Source organism: Notamacropus eugenii, chromosome 1 (genome assembly GCF_028372415.1).
Source record: "Notamacropus eugenii isolate mMacEug1 chromosome 1, mMacEug1.pri_v2, whole genome shotgun sequence".
Taxonomy (NCBI): domain Eukaryota; kingdom Metazoa; phylum Chordata; class Mammalia; order Diprotodontia; family Macropodidae; genus Notamacropus; species Notamacropus eugenii.
Window position 1 is genome coordinate 154,288,398 of NC_092872.1, and position 21,273 is coordinate 154,309,670.

Genomic DNA, 21,273 nt, shown 5'->3' on the forward strand with positions numbered 1-21,273 from the left:
TCTTGACTCTGCCTTCACAGTGTATTTAGCTCATCCTTGACTCTTAAAGCAACTGATGCAGAGGATGCAGAGGATGCCTTCATCTGCTTCTAGTTCAGGAATAATGCTATGATGCCTGTTGAAGTTCACAAGTTCATCCTCTGGTCTAGGGGAATTGGAGAAGAGAGAGAGACTTGTCTCATATTCTCTATAACCCAACTGATTCCTTTTCATCTGGTTGGGCTGGAAATCCTCTATAATTTATGAGGTAGGGACTAATCTAGGGACTCAACCAACCAATCAGCCAATCGATAAGCACTTACTAAGCACCTACTATGCGCCAGGAACTGTACTAATTGCTGGTCATATTGGTAGCCAAAAACAGCATATAACTCATGCTCCATTGCTAATTGAAGAAGTAATGCTGGGCTGTAATGTTTAATGGGTCTATATCATTTTTCTTGTCCAGAAAATTGAACCTCTGGAAAAGCACAATTGCCTATCTTTCTTTGTATGAAATTAACATAAAAAAGCTGTCTAGGTTGAAAATAGTTTAACCTTGGAGGAAAGTAAAGAATCCATATTTGGTGACTCAAGTCTTATTCTTGCCTTTTTTTTTTTTTAATGAAAAAGGAGGAAGTTGAACTGTATGCAGCTGTCTAAAAATTTACCTGGCCAAGAATTATTTTGAATATATGAAACTAAAGTTTCCAATTAAAGCATCTACCCTATTGTAAACAGTTCCTTTCCCATTTTAAAGGTGAACATCAAAGCTCTGGTTGAACTGTGCAGACAGCTTTTCAATCTTTTTTCAGTCAGAGACTTTTTGGAAAATACTGCGTGTGTTTGTGTTTGAAAAAACAGCTGCCTCTTTGCTGATTAGTAACTTCTTATTTTATTGTTCATGTTCGCTCTTACAGGGCTTTCTCTGCTAGATCTATATTTCTAAGCTGTCTGTCACCATGGCATCCAGGTATTTGGGGTGTATCAATGTTTGCTTTTGGAAAAAATCAATAAAGTAGTTTTAAATATGCTCTTTAGGTGGTATCTGTGCTACAAGCAAAATGTTCTCCCTCCTCCACCCAAGAGGGACACATTCAGCCCGTGGAAATGTCACTTTAAATTACATCTTCGTATAGTCACAATGATCAAATAATCTCATGATGGAAAGGATCCTGGTTTATGCAATTGAGGAGTAAGTAGAAGGGAGAACCACCCTCTTTCCAGTTTCCTAAAACTCCATTGCCCCAAGAAATAATAAAAAACTTGTTATCTTTCAAGAATGACTGATAGTGGCACTGTTCAGAATCTAGGAAAGTGAGTAAAATAAACTACTTGGTCTTACCCTGTAGTGACTCCTTAATTGTTGGAGCATTATAGGTTCTGCTCAACTATAAACTCTAAGAGGACAGTGGCCATGTGTTATTCTTTTTAATTCAGTTAATCAATAATCATTTACTAAGTACCCAGTATTTACCAGTCACCAAGCTAAGCACTGAGCATATCAAGAAAGAAAGAAGAGTCCCTTCTCTCAAGGAGTTCACAGTCTAATGGGAGAGACAACTTGCAAATGATTATGTTCAAACAAACTATGTACAGTGTAAATTAGAGGTGATCAGCAAAGCAAAGGCATTAACGTTAAGAGTTATCAGAAGAGGCATCCTGTAGAAGCTTCTTATAGACTTTCAGATTGTGGATTTTAACTGGGACTTGAAGGAAGCTAGGAAGCTGGGAGATGGAGATTAGGAGGAAGAGATGTTTGAGGCATGGAGGACAGTCAGTTAGAATGCCAGAGTCAGTAAGGAGGCTGGTGGGACACCTATGGTTAGCAGACATGATCTGAATGATGATGTATCTAAAGACACTGAACAAGAGTGATCAGATAGAAAGGAGGACCAGAGAGGATAGTGTCATGGAAACCTAGAGAGAAGAGAATAGCAGGGAGAAAAGCTGCAGAGGTCAAAAAGGATGATGAGAAAAAAGTCTATTAGATTGGGCAATTAAAGGATCCTGAGTAACTTTGAAGAGAATAATTTCAGTTGAATGATAACGTTGGAAGCCAGATTGTAGAGAGTTAAGAGGAGAGTAGGCGATAGGGGAGTGGAAGTACCTATTGTAGATAGCCTTCTCAAAGAGCTTAGCCATAAAAGGGAGGAAACAAATGCAATGATAGCTACCAGGGTTGGATAGATCAAATAAGGGTTTTATGAGGGTGAGAGAAACATGACCATTTGTACATCATAGAAAAGCAGTAATTGGAAAGGGAGAGATTGAAGATAAATGAAAGAGTGGGGATTAAAGAGGGGGCAGGAGAAGGTGGGGTGGAATGGGATCACTTGTGCTTGTAGAGGGATTGTGTTGGCTATACATTCAGCATCTAATGAAGTATTTTGAAAATAATATGTAGTTAGTAAATTTCTTGAATCAATGGATACACACACACACACACACACATACACACATGCACTTAAGAATTAGAATTTGAAAAAAATCTCATAATATAGTATATTAGAAAGAATGGTGGATAGAAACCATAGGATTTGGGTTCAAATACAGGTTCTGCCACTGATTGTTTCCCTTAACTTGAACAAGTTATTTCATCTGTTTAGGCTTCTCTTTCATCGAGAGGTTAGATGATAAAACCTGATGTTTCCTTTTATCCCTTACCCTATTATTTTATGATTTATATGGAAAAGAACCACAGACTCTTTAGAGCTGTGACAATATCTTATATTTGGATGCTTCTTTGAAATTTTCAAAGTAACTTTGAATCCATTATCTCATCCGACCCTTCCAACAACCCTATGAGATAGAGCAGGGATTATTATTCCTCTTTGACAACTAAATAAACAGTCCCAGAGAGGTTAAGTATATATTATTCAACAGCACTGAGTAGAATCCAGAGTGAATTTCTCTTGCATTTTAGGATGATGTTCTTTCCACTAGACAACACTGATTTATGTACCTGAATTTTAGCAAATGTCGCACTTAGGAAACTGAATTAGTACCATTATTGCTGATGTAGGGAAAACCAAATGTATTTTGGTATTCTTTGTAGAGATGATATGTTGGCTCGCACATGGTAGATAATCAAAAATATTTGCTGAATTTCTTAATGAATGTGATGGACTTTTTTGCTTCTTGCTTGGTAGGAAAGTGTTAGGTGAGACTAGATTTTGGAAAATCTAGATTGCTTAATGATATAACAAGGATTTCAAACTTTATAGCATGTGCCTTTAAAAAAATCTATCCAAATTTTATTTGTTGGATAGGATTATACAAAAACTCAGTTTAGTATTTGCCACAAAGTGGGGGTTTCTACATTGTTTAACTTAAGGACAATTTTATACAAAATTTCCTAAATAGGCACCTTGTTATTAATTAAGCATGTTGAAGAGATTTCGAATGTAAACCTAACCATAGCATCTACCCAATTAAAGAGAATAAAAAAATCATTTAGTAGGCTGGATCTCAAATAGGCCCTTGGAATTCTTAGAAATTCAGCTTCCCAATTATTTTCTTTCCTAATTATAATTAATTCTATCTGAACTATATGTATGTATGTAAGTTCCTTAAAGGTGAAAATTCTATTATTTCCACCTTTGTGTTACTGATACCTAGCACAATATCTGGTAGGTGAGAGCTTAATAAATGCTTGTTGATTGCTTGATTGTATAGGCAGAAGTATCTATATCATTGATCCCTGTTACAATAGGTTGTGACATTTTACTATTTTTAAATAGCAATTTTAAATAGTAATAGTAATTTAGACATTTTTAAATCTAGGTTTCTAGATTTGAACTTTTCCCACATGTGTGGCAGTCAATTGAGAAGAAATCATGGAAATAGATTCATACCCACAATATTCTTCCACTATTCTTAGGGTTGCTATAAGGCAGCCCTAAAGAGTTAATTGGCTTTTTGCTTCCCATGTTTTAATTATGAGTGGTCATTTCTCTGGAAATGCTTCCCAAAATAGTAATTTGAAATCAAACCCTAATGAAGAGGTTACTATGTGCAAGGTGCTTTACTAGTGCTAGAGGTATAAAGATAAAAATGAAAAAAAGTCCCTGTCTTCACTGCTTTGTAGGTGCTATATATACATATATATGGATACACATATATACACATACATTTTATATATATACATACTTATACACAATACTTATAAAATTATTCTTAAAATTGGGAAAGACAAATTCTGTATGATTGAGAAAGAAAAATTCTATATGATTGCTTTTATGAGACAAATATAGTCCTAACACCTAAATCAGGAAGGATGAAGCATAGAAACAGAATTATATTCCAGTATTTATTAATGTCTATTGATTTAAAATCTTAAATAACACCCTGGCAAAAGACTACCACAAATTATCCAACAAATCATTCATCATGATAAAGTTGGAGTAGTAGTAGGTAAAAAACAATGGTTCAACATTAGAAAACAAATAACAATTATATTAAAAACAAAGAAAATCTAAAATGACAATCAAATGATTAAAAAAAAAAAAGCTTTTACAAAGCATGAAAGTGATTTATGTTAAAAAAAAAAAGAACCCTAAAAAGTATTGGCATGTAGGGATTATTTTTTGTATGATGAAAAGAATCTCCACAACCAAAAGCTGAAAATATGTATAATGGGAAAACACTGGAAGCTTTCCCAGTATAATAGGAGTAAAGTAATAATGTTCTCCTTTTCCACTATTATTTGACATGGATAGATTAAAGCAGTGATTAAGTGTTTATTGTGCTAAATGCAGATAATACAAACAGAAGTTAAAAAAAATACATTCCCTAAGATCTAGGAGCTCACATTCTCTGAATGAGGATTCTTCTCACTTCTTGACCCCCCCCCAATGCCTTTTGTCTTCTCACCCTTAAGTCCTACCACCACTTCCCTCCCTTCCTTTCCAATTTTTCATCTTTTCCTCTAATTTTGGAGTCTTGTATAACATTAATTTTTTCTTTCTTCCTTTTATCTAGTTTTCTCTTCTTTTTTCTCTTACTTATCACAAACAAAATTCTCCATTCCTTTCCTCCCCTTCATTTTTGAATTATATTTTCTCTGCCTTTTTTCCAAAAAAGATTTTTTTCTCCTTATTCTCTTCATTATTTCTCTTTGCTTTCCATTAGTTCCAGATTTTTATTCCTTGATTCATGGCCCTTATTTGTTCCATTTTTAGTCTCTGTATTCCTTATGGAATTAAAGCTTCTAAAGTACCTATTTTGAGTTTCATCTTCTATATAATTTCTACGTTATTGCCTAATAGGTCTTGCCCCCAATTCACCATTTTCTGTTTTGTCTTGCTCTGAGAACTACCAGTTCCCGCAAGATAGAGAAGATAGAAGTATTGACTCATGGTAGGAATTTTCCTATGATCCTTATTACAGTTATCCCTTCCACATTGTGACTTTCTTTATTATGGTTTCACTATATCATGAGTTGGCATAAGAAATTAAATGGAAATTTGGGGGAGTTTTGTGGAAGTAGCAGACAATACATGAAGGCTAGCATATGACACTGAAAAAGCTTAGAAACTCAGAAATGCACAAAATATGTGAATAGTATTGTATAATATAAACGTATTTTATCTTTTAATACTAACATAATTCAGACTTATTCTCTGGTATGAAGGGAGGGCCAAAACATGTTACGTAGATTTTCCAGATGGCAGGAGTGTCATGTCCCTAATCCCCTCAATGGGGAAGGGATAACTGTACTACCCTTTGCTTTTTTTTTTTTTTTTTTTTACTATCCGTGATAATCCCTCCCTCTCCCCATTTGCCATGAAATTTCCTCGATGAGTCCATGCCCTTACCCTCCTCTGACTGTTGGTTGCCTCCAAGGGCTCTGATTCCCTTTTTCCTGAGTAACAAGGAGTAGTGTCTCTAAGTTCCAAATTCTTTCAGTTATTTCCATTTAAGGGCCCTATCTCCTGCAGAATATCTTCCCCCATGGGAACATTCTTCAGTGGAATCTCTTATCACCATGGAAATTACACTTCCTTCTTTCTTTCCCCCATTTCAGTCTCTCCTTTACTTTTTTGTCCATTTCCCTGTACACCTTCTTCTTCCTGACAGACTATTAAGAGCTATTTTCTCTTCATTGTTAATCTTTGATTTGATAAGGGAACATTACTTATTTCCCTCTACATCTTCTTCCCTTCTCCCTTTTTAACGTGCCCTCCCATTCTTCAGTGTTGTGAGGTTTAGTCCTGTTATACTATGTGCATGATGTTTCAGGCTGGACCCTGCATTGTCACTATTTTATTTGACTTCTGTCAACCTCTCCATGTGTATTTTTAGAAAGAATTTTCTTAATTATGTTTCAGTTGTTACTCCCTTAGGTGTCTTTCTCTTTTTAGTTCCCCCTCCTATTTTCTGGGGTAATTTATTTCATTACTTGTGCTTTCCTTGATTTCTCTAGTTTACTTTTCTTGTATTTCTATTGATTGGGATGTTTGCAAAGCAAATAATCTGCCTAGGTCTATTTTTCTTTGGAAGAATGCTTCAAATGCTTTTTAGAAAATAATGTATTTGCATTCACAATCAATTCTTTCTCTTTCCTCTGCAAAAGAAAGTTGATCCTGAGAAGTGTCATGGCAGCGTGTTACAAGGATTGGGGATGGTCAATATGAATATGTTGATATGGGAAATGAATTATTATGTGTGAGGACCAGAGAGAAGGCCATTTTATCCCAACTGTAGAATGTGGGAAAGGGGGAGTAATGTAGAATAAGGTTGAGAAGGTAGTTGGGGGCTAGGTTTTGAAAAGTTTTGAAGGCTAAATCGAGTAGCTTGTGTAATTTATCAAGACAAGTGACACAAACTGATCAATGATAGGTAGGTACTCTCTTACTATCTCCTTCCTTATCTTAAGCATCAATCAACTCCCTATCATCCATTTTCCTTTGGTCCTTTCTGGTCCAAAAACCATTCTTTTTTGCAGATGAAAGAGAAACAAAATAAAAATTAAGCAGATCAGACTTTTCTCTAGCATTTTGACCTTTTGCATGCCCAACATTATTCTTAGTAACATCATTCTACTATTGTGTTTTCACTGTTAACTTTTCTCTTTTGATTTTCTGTATATTTCTTTTAAAAATGTAGGTTGAAGAATTCTCTCTATCCTCATTGGTATTTTCTGATAGCTCCCATCTTTCTTCCTGACTAGAAATATTTCTCTTTCTGTTTTTAGAACTTCATTCTTGCAATCTTTCTATACTCTTGGGAGGACATCAAATTTAATGATGATGATTATGATGATAAGTTAACATTAATAAAATGCTTTAAAGTTTTCAAAGCACTTGACACATATTAAATTATTTATTCCTCACAAAGAGCTCTGGGGAGAAAGTGCTATTATACTCCCCACTTTATGTATGAGGAAACTGAGACTAAGAAGTTAAGTGTCTTGCCCAGAGTAACACAGCTAGTAAGCTTCTAAGACATGATTCAGATTCTGATTTTCTTGTCCAGCACTCTATATACAATACCACCTAACTATGGAATTTAAGTCTGTGGAATCATACATGAGATTCTAAGCCTTTCTCTTTACCTTTTGAAATTTGCTGCCCTCAAATCTAGGTGCATGTCAGACTATGTGTGTCTTTCCTCTGTTTTCTCTATTTTAACATCATAATTCAAAGATACAGAGATCATTCCCCCTTCTCTGTAACCCCAGTGTCACAACAATTCCATCATTTCTACTCTAGCAACCAATTCGTTATTGGTTAGAATGAAATTCAGAATAGAATTTCTCCTTGTTGGTTTCTCTACTTTTTAAAGGATTAAATTATTAAGGCAAAATAATAAATTACTAGTCATTCTGATTTGGGCAGATAGAAATCTTCAGCATTTATTATATTCAATTATATGAGTAACTGAACTCTTAGTTATGTTATGATATTAATATGTCAGGCATGTTATCTGTTTCCCAAATTAATGTATTGATTATTTCTGTCTAAGATGGTATAGAATATATCCCAATTACAAAGTAGCTTGCTTCTGTTATTACCAGTCTTTACCCAGATGTTCTCTACCATATTTTCCGATATGGTTCCTAGATTTCCATGACTCTATCTTCTTGATATACAATTCTACTTGTATCTTGCTCCTTTTAACCTATCCTATTCTTTTTAAATAAGATATGTCCTTTAAAGCCATGTTCCAGTTGTGAGGTTCATCATCAGTGATATCCATAGGGTAAAATTTGTCTGCATAGTTTAAAATTTGTCTGCTTTGGTTTTGAACACTACCTATACTTTGTCCATTGCATAGTTTGAGACATCTGAGGCCATGAGCTCTATTCCTGGTTCCTTTCATATATCTGTGCTCTTACACATATCTGGATGTTGCTAATATTATTCTTATTATTGATATCTTAGATTCTGCATGGATTTTTTTGAAAGCCAAAACCAAAACCCTGGTATCTGGGAACTTAGTTTTTAAATGACAGACTGTCTTACTCCTAGCGGCTGTACTTCTTCTGTCTGGCAATCATTCCCTCTTGTCCTGCCCTTTTCTTGGAATCCCCTCCCATCTTAAGTCTTCTTTGCTTGGAAATGTCCAAACTACAGGTTTCTAACTTCCTAACTAATTTGGAACTTCTCTGTTCATTACATCAGAAGTTGGACACTAATTAGCTGCTCCTGAGAAGGACTCTTCTCTCTGTAAAATGCCTGTACATATTCAACTTTCCTCATCTACCATTATGAATGTTCCCCAGTGGCCCACTCATTGAACTGACAAGGGCGTGATGTAGTGATGTGCCAAGTCCTAGCGACAGCCTCTGGCAAAACCAGTTTCCCCCCTTCTTCTTGAGCCTCTCTAGTGATATCTCTGATTGCACCTTTTACTTTGCCCGACTGACCAATAGTAATAAGCTACTGTCCCTTTTTGAAGGGATAAATTTGCTCCCATTTTGGAGATGGATGCTGCCCTAGCATCTGTCATTCCTTTGTTCCCCATGCCTCCATTACTGTGCTCCAAGTCCAGGGTCATCTGTAGGTCAACAAGCAACTTTCCCTTAAACACTCAAAATAAAAGAGCCTTAGTGCTCTTAGCATTGATTGTTTTGTCTAATTCTTTTGCAAAACTCCTTTTAAATTAGAGCAGCAGACCACATTAGATTTCTGACATTTCAGGTACTCTCTATGATTCATAGATATACACCTCAGTTTTTTCTTTCTCCCTTGTTTTGCAATTTAAAGCCCTATTGATATATGTAATAGGCAAGCTAAATATATTTTTTACCAGTTTTTCTTAAGTACACTTCATCCCTGGTCAGTGGCCTATTGTTCCTAGTTCAGAAATATAAATCCCATTCTCAGACACCATATTTTTAACCAACTGTTTACTTTCCCAAAATAAGGCCCTTTCTTCATAATTATTATTCTTAATAGACAACATCTGTTCCCATAAGGTCTTCAGTTTCCTTCCTAAGATTGTAATCTTTAGTAATATTTTCTAAGTTCCATCTGACTATATCAGTTATGCCCATTTGAATGAGCAGGACTGGGTAATAATTCATCTCATTCGACAAGTCTTGGGATGTTCTCTGTCATATCTTGGATATGTGCCCAAAGAAGATGACAGACCTCTCTTGTTATTATCAGGACAATAAATAGCTGCCTTGATTTGCCTCTTAGTAGATACCATTTTGTATCCATTAAAATATTGCAATATTAAACCACAAGTCCTCAAAGGGTCACAAGAGTGATGCATTCTGCACTGGAATCTAATTCTTCTTGGGACCAAAGGGGTTAATATTAGAGAGGCTCTCTTGCCTCTCTTCTCCTCCATTGGGTTTCTTTCCTTACCATGGGCCCCAGATGATGTTGCTTTTTAGAATGGTAGCCATTGACAGGGGAAAGTTAACCTCTTCCACTAGCAATCAAAATGCTGTATTTATTTTTATTAGGTATTGTTCATAAATCTTGGAATTTGTGTTAAAAGTGATAACCCAATGTTTGTTGGATGAGGTGAGGTAGTTGTTGCAGGACTTGTTGAGAGAACAGAAAGATCCATTTACCAGCATTTGATGAAGTTATTCCTTAAGAAGCTGGCAAAGTGAGAGTATGACTTTCCTACCCTCCATTCTTTACCCATAGCCAGTTTGATTTCATCCATGTATGTTTTAGAAAGCATAATTGTTCTTGATGAATTACTGTCTAGAATATGTTTCTAGGTGTAGATTCCTTGACAGCCCAGATGCTGTTTGTTTTCATAGGAAACAGGCTGATCTGGGGATAAGGTATGCTGAAAAGGAGGGTTGTTCTGACTGAAACTACTGCATAAGTCATAAGAGTTAAGCCAAACACAAAATAATTTAGCACCAAAGGCTTGTGCTTTAGGGAAGCTTTTTATTTTTCCATCTGGAGGTTTTCCTTTTCTAGTTTAAGACTGTATTTTGTGTGTCCCCTAGCAATATATTTTAAAGTCATGACTCTCTAACAAAATATAAATGTGAAAAACAATGTGCCTTGGACCTGACATTTTGGAAAGCAATTGGGATTTACCTAAAAAAAGTGATTAATGTACATATGTCCTTTGACCTAGAGAGCTCATGCTTGTCATAAACCTGAGAATGTTACAGAGAGAATGGTCCCATAGTCACTAAAATGTTCTTTAGCAGCAGTTTGTATGGTAGCAACAATACTGAAAACAAAGTAGAGGCTCATTGATTGGGGGAAATGACTAACAAATTGTAGTAAATATTGCTTTGTAAGATATGATGAATATGAAGAATTTAGAAGATAGGAAGACATAGGAACTGAAGCAGGGAAATATGCAGAAACAGGAAAAGAATTTTTAGAGTGTAAACAGAAGTAAAAAAAATCCCTTTAAGAAATTACATTGATCAAACTTAGCACAAGAAGAGTTAAGAAAATGGACCTCCCTCCTTTTCTGGCATTGGTAAGGGGTGCATGTATATGCAATGTTGTGTATACTGTCAAATAGTGAATATTTTGGTCTATTTTGCTGAACTAATTTCTGACCCCTCCTTTTAAATCTTTGCTATGAGATAGTTCACTGTGTAGGGGAAAGATGAGATGTATTCATAACTGAAGTTGAGGTAAAAACAAAGATATCAATGAAAATAAGAAATTTTAAAATAATGATTTTTAATTGACAATAATTCTGTCTTGGCTTCTGTATCATGAGGATCCACATTTGTAAACAGAAAAGGTTGCGTCATGATTTCTTTATTTCTGTTCAGTGCTCCCTGTGGCGGTGTTATGACCCTGATCTTGTTATATGATTGACATTCCTTTTTTGAGCCATATATTCCATTGTATCCCAATCTGAGATTTTTATTATTCAATAATTCTAAAGTATTGAATGATAATTTTAATATTAGAAAAATGCATATTCAGGAATACTTTGCCATTGCCAAACGTGAAACATGCCTTTTGGCGTTAACTGTAAAAAATGATACCAAAGCAATCTGGTTTGAGGGAAGGGGATTAGGGAAAGAGCTCGACTCTGTCCTGGGAGTTTGGTTTTGGTCTGCATTTTGTTATATAGGCAAGGTAATCAGTCTGTCCTCTTTTCCACAGGTGGTGGATATGACCGATTACAAATTACAACTTTGGAGTTGCAGCTGTTAGTCTTTGGTAACTCCCTAAATTGGCAGCTCTCCAGTCCCGAATAAAATTTAATGTTTTATACTGGAGTCTAAAATGGAGAATTTGTAATCTTCTGAATTTGGCAAATTGAATGTTTTGGTTTTCACTGTTTTTCAAGTAGCCATTTATAACCCACAGATGTTACAATCAAACATTTCTCATAGGATGTGTTTATGTAATTTAGGGAAGAACAGATAAAAATTATATTACTTTTTGTTTTTGCTATTTGGTAAATTTTTAAAAAAGGATGGTAGTTGATGACTTAGGCCAAAATTATTTGCATAACATTACTAGGATAACTGTTGGACAGCAAGAGAGAAAGAGACAGACAGAGAGACAGAGATTGAGACTGATTGATTTTATATATGGGTAAGAACCCATGCATTAAAGACAAACATGAATGTATAATATTGATGCCCATGTCATTTTTAGATTGAAGTTGAGCAGCTAAGAATGCTTCTTAGTCTATGAATTAGAGATAATGGAATAGAGGAAGCAAATTGGAATGAAAGCACATTCATAGTTGTTTACATATTTTGATAGATCTGTGATCTCAGCCTTCTAGATTGCAATCCGTTTGTGTCTTCTCGTCCTGTATGATTCCTCTCCATGTCTTTCCATAAATACACTAGAGGCCTTCCTTTAGGTCTTCAATTATTTCACGGATACTAGTAGAGCACTTGAGTTATCTATGTTATATCCTTGTTCTTGTTATATGACTGCTTTATTTCCTTTTTTGAGTCATACATACCATGGATGATGCCACTTCTTATATGATGGTCAGGGTGATGATATGCTGGAAGCTACAAATATCTCCCATTTGTTTCTTCACTAACCTTTGGGTCAATCATGATTCTAATTTTTCTGAAGTTGTCTGGTTAATATCCACCCACTATTATTGGCAAATATTCATTGTTAAAAAGATAGGCTTTTGTGTCAGGGAGCAGCTTGTGACCACTAACAGTGGTATATAATTTCCAGAATAATATACCTTCCTCTCTTCCTCTTATTAACTTCTGTCCCTAGTTTGTGACTTATTTGCCATGACTGTCTAAGTACTGATAAATCTTGATTGCCTCATGTATAAAATGAAAGAGTTGAATTAGTGTTTTTCTGAAGTCTCTTCCTTCTTTAAGTCTTTGAATCTATGATAATAATAGTATTTATACAGTACTTTAAGATTTGCAAAGTGCTTTATATATGTTAATATAATAACCCTGGGAACTGATGCACAGAAATTTTAGGTGTACTTACCCAGGGTCACAGGTTACAGAAATCATCAGGGCTTGCTTTACTGTTTCATTGGTCTTCTAGACCAGATGTGTCAAACACAGAACCAGACTAAAATATAATTGTGTAATATTTAACAAAATAAATAAAATACAACAGACTCTCAATAAGGTTAATTTGAGGTTTTCTGAGTCAACGTGAAGCCTGCAGGGATCTTTATGTACAATTTAACAGACCCCATTTCCGTTTGAATTTGACACCACTGAAAGGGATAGGAAAAAACATTTATAATTCAGAGGAAATGAAAGAGAAATCCCATTCAAAATAATTTCAAAATACATAAAATATTTGATTGCTAATTTACCAAAGCACGTGAAGTTCTTGTATAGATTCAATTATAACAATTTAAAAATAAAAAAAAAATTTAGAGATATTTGGAAGGATCTGTATCTGTATGACACAAAGTGAAGAAAGCAAAATCAAAATAAAATATAGGCAATGACTATGAACTAGACAAATTAAGACAGCACCAAAGAGCAAAGATACTCTGGTCAGATTCAATGAAAATCATAAATGCCAAATTATCAAAGTTTTTAAAAACTTATTTTCTGTTAAGAAATGAAGAGTGACAAAAGTGGAAAAGGATATGTATTGTAGGAGAGAATCACTTGTTCAGTGGTTTTACTTAGCTGTTTGAGGGAAGAAATTTTGTATGTTTGTTGTGACTGTATTTTTGTCAAAATCAAGTACCAATGGACTTAAAAAGCAAAAATAAAGCAAACCAAAATAAGATAATAAAATTTGAAAAAGTAGCTGCCTTTGACCAAATGAACATGGGAGAAATCCATGCTGTAGGCAACACACTTTTAAAAGCTTTTAGGGATGAAGTTGGAAGCCATATATTACAAGGGGTTAAGAAGAGAATGATAGGAGAAAAAGTGGAGGAAATTATTGCAGACAGCCTTTTCAAAAAATTTAGCCACTAAGGGCAAGAGAGATATAGAATGGTAGTAGTAGAATAGAGATATAGAATGGGGTTAGAAGGATAAAGCGAGGGGTTTTTTTTTAGAATGGAGGAGACATGGACATGTTTGTAGGTGGTAAGGAATAATCCATCAGACAGGAAAAGATTGAAAAGAAGTGATAGAGTGGGGAGTGGTGGTGACAGAAAGAGCAGTCTATTGATGGAGACAGGATGGAATGAGATCACTTTTGTAGAAGAAGGGGTAGATCTTGGTAAGGAATAAAGCCACTTCATCATGTGAGGCAGGGGTGAAGGAAGAAATAGTGGCAGGAGCCATCTAAGTTAAAACAAAGTCAAGTGCAAGTCATGTCATTATTTCTCTGATGACATGGTCTTCTTCGGCAATGAAGGACGAACACACACACAAGAAGATGAGAAAGAGAAGAGAGAATTCATAGAAAATAGCCTAAATTTTTTTGAAAAATATGAGACAAGGTTCTCATGTGAGAGAGTAGGGAAAGGAGAAGCCAGGGAAAATTTGAAGAGGTATGAAAAGATTTGGAGAGTGGGATAGTTGATAAGGGAAGTGTGATGGGAAGTGTGGAATTGCCTAGCACCAGTGAGAGCCCAGTTGAAGTTGTAACATAAATAGTATGACACTGTCAGAATTATTGTGTGATCTTCTCCACTTTTCATTCAGCAGCACATAGGTAAGAGCAATTAAGGCTGGGGGCTTGACCTCAGAGCTGTCTCAGCTTCCCATATTAGGGAATTCACTTTTTATTGGCTTCATTCCCTGTCCCAAGTGACTTCTGAGGGAAAAAGACTAGTCTAATCTGGATGCTACTTCTCTTTCCTTTGGGCCTGATATACCACATGTATACTGGCACTCTGTCCCATTTTCCTCTTCTGTTTTTTAGTTCTCTGGCTGAGCTTTGCTGCAGTTCTAGAAATCTGTGGCTGGAATCTGGGCTAAGATATAGTGAATTGTTGAGGTAACTACCAATCAGCATGAGTGAGGAGGGCCTAGAGTATGAGTTCTAAACATGAAAGGGTTAAATTTCCTAGGGCTTGGTGTCTTGACTGGACAATATAGTGACTAGCATGGAAAAGCATTATTTTTGAAGCCATGGTTGGTTAGAATCTCCAAGAGTTTTATTGTGTGACTAAGACAACCACCAATCAACATACAGAGCCCCAGGCAGAAAAAAAATTGTCTTTACTATTCAGTAGAAATTTTCTATTCCTTCCAAACTTGATTTGTTAAATCATGGAGACCCTGTGTTAGGTCACACAGCCTGATTTGGGACATAGCCTATATATTGACTTCCTTTATGCTCAAGGATTATATCAATGACTCTGATCATCATTCATACTTGCAAATGTGGCTGAAAAAGACCCCCCAGAATTTTGTATCCCTTTGTGCTCCGTTGGCCAGTTATCACATTTTAATTAGTATGTTCATCTGTGCATCCGTCTCACGGACCTTTTCCCCTGCCACTCAAGGACAGAGACTGCCTTATGTTTGATAATTCATGTTTGTTGAATGAAGTCACAATTTGTAGAAATTGCTGCCATTTGTTTATGACTGTGCTGATTTATCTTATAGTCTGCCAGATACTTTTTGCTTTAAAAAAATATTCTCTTTCTAGCTCTGTTCTCGTCACCCCCTAACTTCTAAGATGGACACCTTAGATAATAGTCACAGTAGTATGGAAGGGTGGTGGAATGGGCATGACTTGAGGAAAATTGGATAGAATCATTGGAAATAAGGCAAGTTGAGGAGATTGATGAGAGCATGTATATGCCAAGGTAATGGCAAACTCATTTTTATGTGTGTTTTTCTCCATGCAGTCTCCAGGTATTGACACGTGGGACTTGAGTGATTGATTTAGTTGGTAGACATATTAAGGCCCCTGAAGTCCTATTATGGATTTGCTTTATTTTGCAAAAAAATTTTCCCTTCATGCTTTTGATCAGACGATGTGTCTTTTTTGCTGTGTTAAAACAATTTTTTGAGTCAAAAAAGAAAATACAAAAAAAGAAAGAAAAAAAGAAAATACAAATCACCACAATCTTCTCATAGCCCACTTATTAATTATAGGATTAAATTTTTCAGATGAGAAAAGTGAAGTAAGCAGAGGTTAACTTGATCAGGGTCATGAAGCCAGTAAATATCTGGGATCAAATTTGAACTGAGGTCTTCCTGACTTCGGGCACTCTGTCCACTGCATGTCCTAACTTTCTATTTTCATTCTATTTTAATGGTTTCACTTTTGTCTGTTTCCCCAGAACTTAGCCCAAAGCCTATAACATATTAGCCACTTAATAAATGTTTGTTGATTGATTGACTTAAATTCCAAAGGCTAATTTTAGTTTGTTTATGTCAATGTCAGAAAAACTAGAGTTCAAATCATTCCTTTGACATATATTTGTTGTGTGACCTCAGGCAAGTCATTTAACATCTTACAGATAAGTAGCCTATTTTTTTTTGTTTGTTGAGTCATTTTTCATTCATGTCCGACTCTTTGTGACCCCATTTGGGGTTTTCTTGGCAAAGATACTAGAATGGTTTGCCATTTCCTTCTCCAGCTCATTTTACAGATGAGGAATTGAGGCAAATAGGGTTAAGTTACTTGCCCAGCATCACACAGTAAATGTCTGAGGCCGGATTTGGACTCAGGAAGAAAAATCTTCCTGACCCCATTCCTAGCACTCTATCCACTGCACCACCTAGCTGTCCTAGATCTGGAACAAAGACATAAAAATCTAAGGTAAGACAGAAACAGTTGGTTTTGATCAGAGTATGGTCCAGGACTTTCCTGCTAGGATGGAAGTTGGACACTAATTAATAGGTATCTGCAATAACTTTGTAGAATATAGAATTGCTGTAGACTGGGGGCAATTTTAAATTTTAAAAATTTAATTTAAAAAAGTTTGGCTATTTGCAGATCAGGAAAAGAAGAGGTTAATACTTGACAGATCCAATTTGAGGCCAGAGAGAGAGAAAGTACAAATAGGAGCCTAGATCCTATATATCAAAGCTAGTACATTGAGTAGAGCTGGAAACAAGGATGGATGATAAGAGGTGCAGATAGATACATGATAACTGAATGATCTGGGGAAAAAGAGGTTGGTATAAAGTCTGAAAAAAAATAGCTGAGGTCTCTTCTAGATGGATGAATTTCTGACTGAGAGACTTTATGGGTAGTACCACTTTTTAATAAGTGGCTCAAGTATTTTGGGGAAACCTGTCCTTAAAGGAGACAGTCTTTCCTGGATTTAAGAACACAAAAGGTGGTTATTTTATAGAAGATGGGAAAATGGGCATGACTTCCCTTGAGTTCTTAGGCCTTTACTGTCATACTGTAACAAATAAGAATGAGTCTTTGGCAATGGGAAGTGTTATCCCAACTCATATCATACTTTATGCCATAATCAGAGCTGTTTCTCTAGGAAAATGCTAAATCTGATTAATGTTAAATGAGATAATTAGGAGATTCAAACAGTTTTGTGGAATTAAAGAAATGTCATTAATAGATAATCATGCTTTTTCATGGATCTCCATGAATACTGGCCCATTATAAGAGTAAAATCTGATAGATAAACAGTTAACTTGAAGTTAACATCAGGTTTAAAGGGGAGACAATTTATTAACTCAATAGTGGTTCTTCCCTCCTGTGGAAAAAGCAAGCTGGGCATGGTGGAGCATGCCTGTAATCCTTGCTACTCAGGAAGCTAAGGTAGATGGATCACTTGAGCTTGGGAGTTCTGAGCTGAAGTTTGCTTGTGTCTACTAGAGTTGAGTGTCTACCAGACCCAGCATCAATATGGTCAGTCCTTGGGAGTGAGGGCTCTATGGCTACCCAAGACACAGTGAACCAGCTGTGGTCAGAAATGAAGCTGGTCAAATCTCCTCTGCTTATATCAGTAGTGGAATTGGGCTCTAAGTGGTTGCTGCATTTCTTACCTAGGCAAGATAGGGAGATCCAGTCGCAAAGGAAAACAAGAAAAAGAAGAATTCAGTCTTTCATCTTAAGTAGGCTATATATGCATAATTATTTCATTACATTTTTGTTACATTTTCTCTTTGAAGGTACTTCATATACTGGTATATGACCTTCCCAGAATAGCTGTTTTAGTCTGGTTGTCGTGCCTCCTTATCGGTATTCTGTACTATAAAAGCCCATTGACAAAATTAACAGCTGTAGGAACCCTTTCAGGAACATTTTGCAAGTTGAGTGTCATTGAGCAGTCACTCAGTGTCTTCATTAAATAATTTTAAATTATTCTCCACCTGGATCATTACTCCCCCCTTTTTATTTTTACCTATCTGTCACTATCACTTGTTCCACTGCTGGAGACAGATTGTTTTTCTAGAATTGTAGACACAATTTCCACTTTCTAGAACTGCTTTTATTATGAGGCTGTCCATGTGTTAGTTCCATTTAAATGGTGAGTCCATCGGAGTTTACTTTCATTTTTCTTCTTTACTGTGTGTGTGTGTGTGTGTGTGTGTGTGTGTGTGTGTGTATGAGTGTGTGTTCTTTCTCTCCTTTCAGTTGAACATATAGAGTTGTAGCACTAACTATTCCCTGGCTATATTGCTTTGAAGATTGACTTTGTGTCAGGTCAGTCTAAAGATGATCTCCCTTGGAAGTAGCATTACAAAAATCTCTGTAGAGAGACTTGTCTGTCTGATAATTTTGAAAAAGTCTCTTAAATATCTACTTTTTTTCTAGAAAAGAAGAAGGCAAAGAAGAGCAAGACCACTAGTGATTGGAGGGAGCGAAGGAATGCCATTAGACTCACCAATGAGTATACTGTGGAAACACTGGTTGTGGCTGATGCTGATATGGTCCGATATCATGGTGCTGAAGCTGCACAGAGATTCATCCTCACTGTGATGAACATGGTATGATCTTAGAGTTACAGTTTTTCTTTGTTCCAGTGGTTTGTGTTTGAAATGTTTCCATCTTCATGTCAATATTACATTGCCAAGCTAAAGGAAGGAGCAGAGGATGCAGAGTATTCTGAAAGATCTCCACTCCTTTTAGTCAGGATTTGTAAGAGGGACAGTCCATGGTCCTTAGTGCTGGAGACCCTTGTCAGTATCAGTACCAGCTCAAACTTTCTGGACAATTTATCTTTGCTGTTTTTGTTGGTGAGTCCAGCTGAAGGTTAACAAAGAGAGGAGTTAGAAGCTAAATTTTAGAGGTGGAAGAATCCAGTCCTCTTATTTTATATAAGAAGAAGTTGAAGTCATGGTAGCTTTTCTATGCAAAGAAAGTCTCTGTTGGTGCAACTCATTCTTTTGGGAGAAATCTCAGCAGTTGTTGCAGGCCTTGACCTAGCCTCTACAGGGCTGCCCATCTGATTTCTATAACTTCTAACCTATTTCTTTCATCTCTTAACTTTGGATCTAGGCTTCTTTTTTGACTTGAAGTCGATAAATGATAGAATTGGAACTAGATAGCAGCTCTCTTGACTTGTGAACTTCACTTCTTTCACTATTCTACAAAAAGGAAACTTCATTCATAGACAAGTAAGCTGGATTATGGTTTGAATACCTGAATTGAGCTTGTTATTTATAAAAATAGATGGTTTGTTCAATGAATTTAGCACTAATGTGAGTAATAGTACTTTGAGAATTGCAGCAACTCACTGAAGTAGTCACTACGTATATTATTCTCTTCGTTTTAGTGAGACTCAGAAAGGTAATAACTTTCCCAAGGCCACAGATGAGCAGATTTCAGATTTGGGATTCAAAATTAGGTTTCTCCCAACTCTCTCTGTCACTTTTTCCAATATACCATACTATTTCCCAATACAATATAGATTCTCTTCTATTTTGTGATATGTACATTGAGATTTTCATGAATATCAGGTTTTCTTTGGTCACATACGTATTAAACTTAGCGTTATTTAAAGTCAAGGTTGATTGGGGAGCACGTTGAAGACAGGGTTCTTTCAATTGAGTTACTGTGTGGAGCATAGCTCACTTTTGAGAACGATGAGCTCTTTTTTCTTTTAAAGCAGAATTCAAGTTGTAAGATAAACTTGAACCAGTTACTTATTTTTAGAAAGTGGTGTTCAGTACAGTATGATGGCCTCAGGGGACTCTTCCTCGTAAAGTTGTATTCCATGAGGGTCTCATCAGCCTTTAATGATGCTTAGCACTGTTTTCTTGCACAAATTCAAGTGTAACTCTGTGGTATGGTTAATGATAGGATTCCAGTGCAAGATTCTTCACAAATGTAATACCAGAGAAAAACTAATGGCAGGTAGCAATTCTCTAGACCCTTTCATTTGTGGGTAATTTATTTTCTGTGCTTACTTAATTCTATTTTTAAAGTTGTCCTAGGGCATAGGTATAATGGATAAACAGTTATTATGGTAAGGGAAACAGCAATGAGAACATATAATTAAGGCTATCACATTTGTTTATATAATTTTCCCCTTTTTTTTTGGTGGGCAGTGACTTAACTGTTAAAGTGAAAGGCAGAGGCAGGGAAGATCTGGGGTGATGTTTTCCCATACTGGTCTTTATCTGTGAGCAGCAGCAGGGTCCCAGCTCTGCTTTGGGCAAGTCACTTATCTCCTGTCTGACTCAATTTCCTCATCTCTAAAATGGAGTTTAGCTAAGTGATGTCTAAAATTCCTTCCATTTCTAAATTTTAGGATTTTATGAGTTCCTGAAGGCTAAATATGAGAAATTGATAAAGGTATGAACACTGATTAAGTGCTCTTCCATTTGCTTTCAACAAATTGGCTTCAGTTAAACACTGTTTGCCTTAAAATGCTATGAAAAAAATGCTTTCGAGTAGCAATTCATTACCTTTTTTGCATCATGAGATATATAGTGCTTCAGGAACACATATAGCAGTAGTTATTTTATTTGATTCTTACAAAAACCCTAGGACACATACAAGCATGACCTTTTAACATTTATTGAAGACTGTGGATTCTTTTTGAGAATAATTGTTTAAAAATTCACAACTAAAGGAATATCAAATTTCAGCTAGAGGTTAACAGAAATATAAATGTAACTTTATATCACCCAAGTTCATGGATTTCCTGAAATCTGTGTATACCAGGTTAGGAGCCTCTTCTATAGAGTTTCCAGATCATCTTTACTAATTAAATCGGAGATAGATTGAGTTATAGGCATGAGACTGAGATGAAACCTGGTGATAACCTATAAGAAAAATGTGTTTTGATGATTAACAGGATAAAGAAAAACCAACATTTTCATGCCTCCTACCTTTGATGCTTACTAATTTTGTGACCGTGGACAAGTCATTTAACCATTCAGCCTCCTCAGCCTTAGTAATAACTATTTACTGTGTTAGAAATGGGTTGTTATCTTCTATGGAGGGAGCTCTCACATGAAATCACAGATACTTAATATATTAATGAAATTTATTATAATGACAAATCACTTACATCTGAGGTTTTGGGGTTTTCTGG

The 21,273-nt window shown here is 35.8% G+C and overlaps 1 protein-coding gene across 2 annotated transcripts in view; it reads left to right on the forward strand.

Moving 5' to 3' along the window:
• The window catches only part of ADAMTS17 (ADAM metallopeptidase with thrombospondin type 1 motif 17), a 489,795-nt gene that overhangs the window by 65,359 nt on the left and 403,163 nt on the right, over positions 1-21,273 (forward strand). For both annotated transcript variants that reach the window (XM_072616993.1, XM_072616988.1), the window contains exon 4: positions 18,546-18,718. In XM_072616993.1, the coding sequence (XP_072473094.1) occupies positions 18,546-18,718 (173 nt within the window). The remainder of the gene's footprint in view (positions 1-18,545; positions 18,719-21,273) is intronic.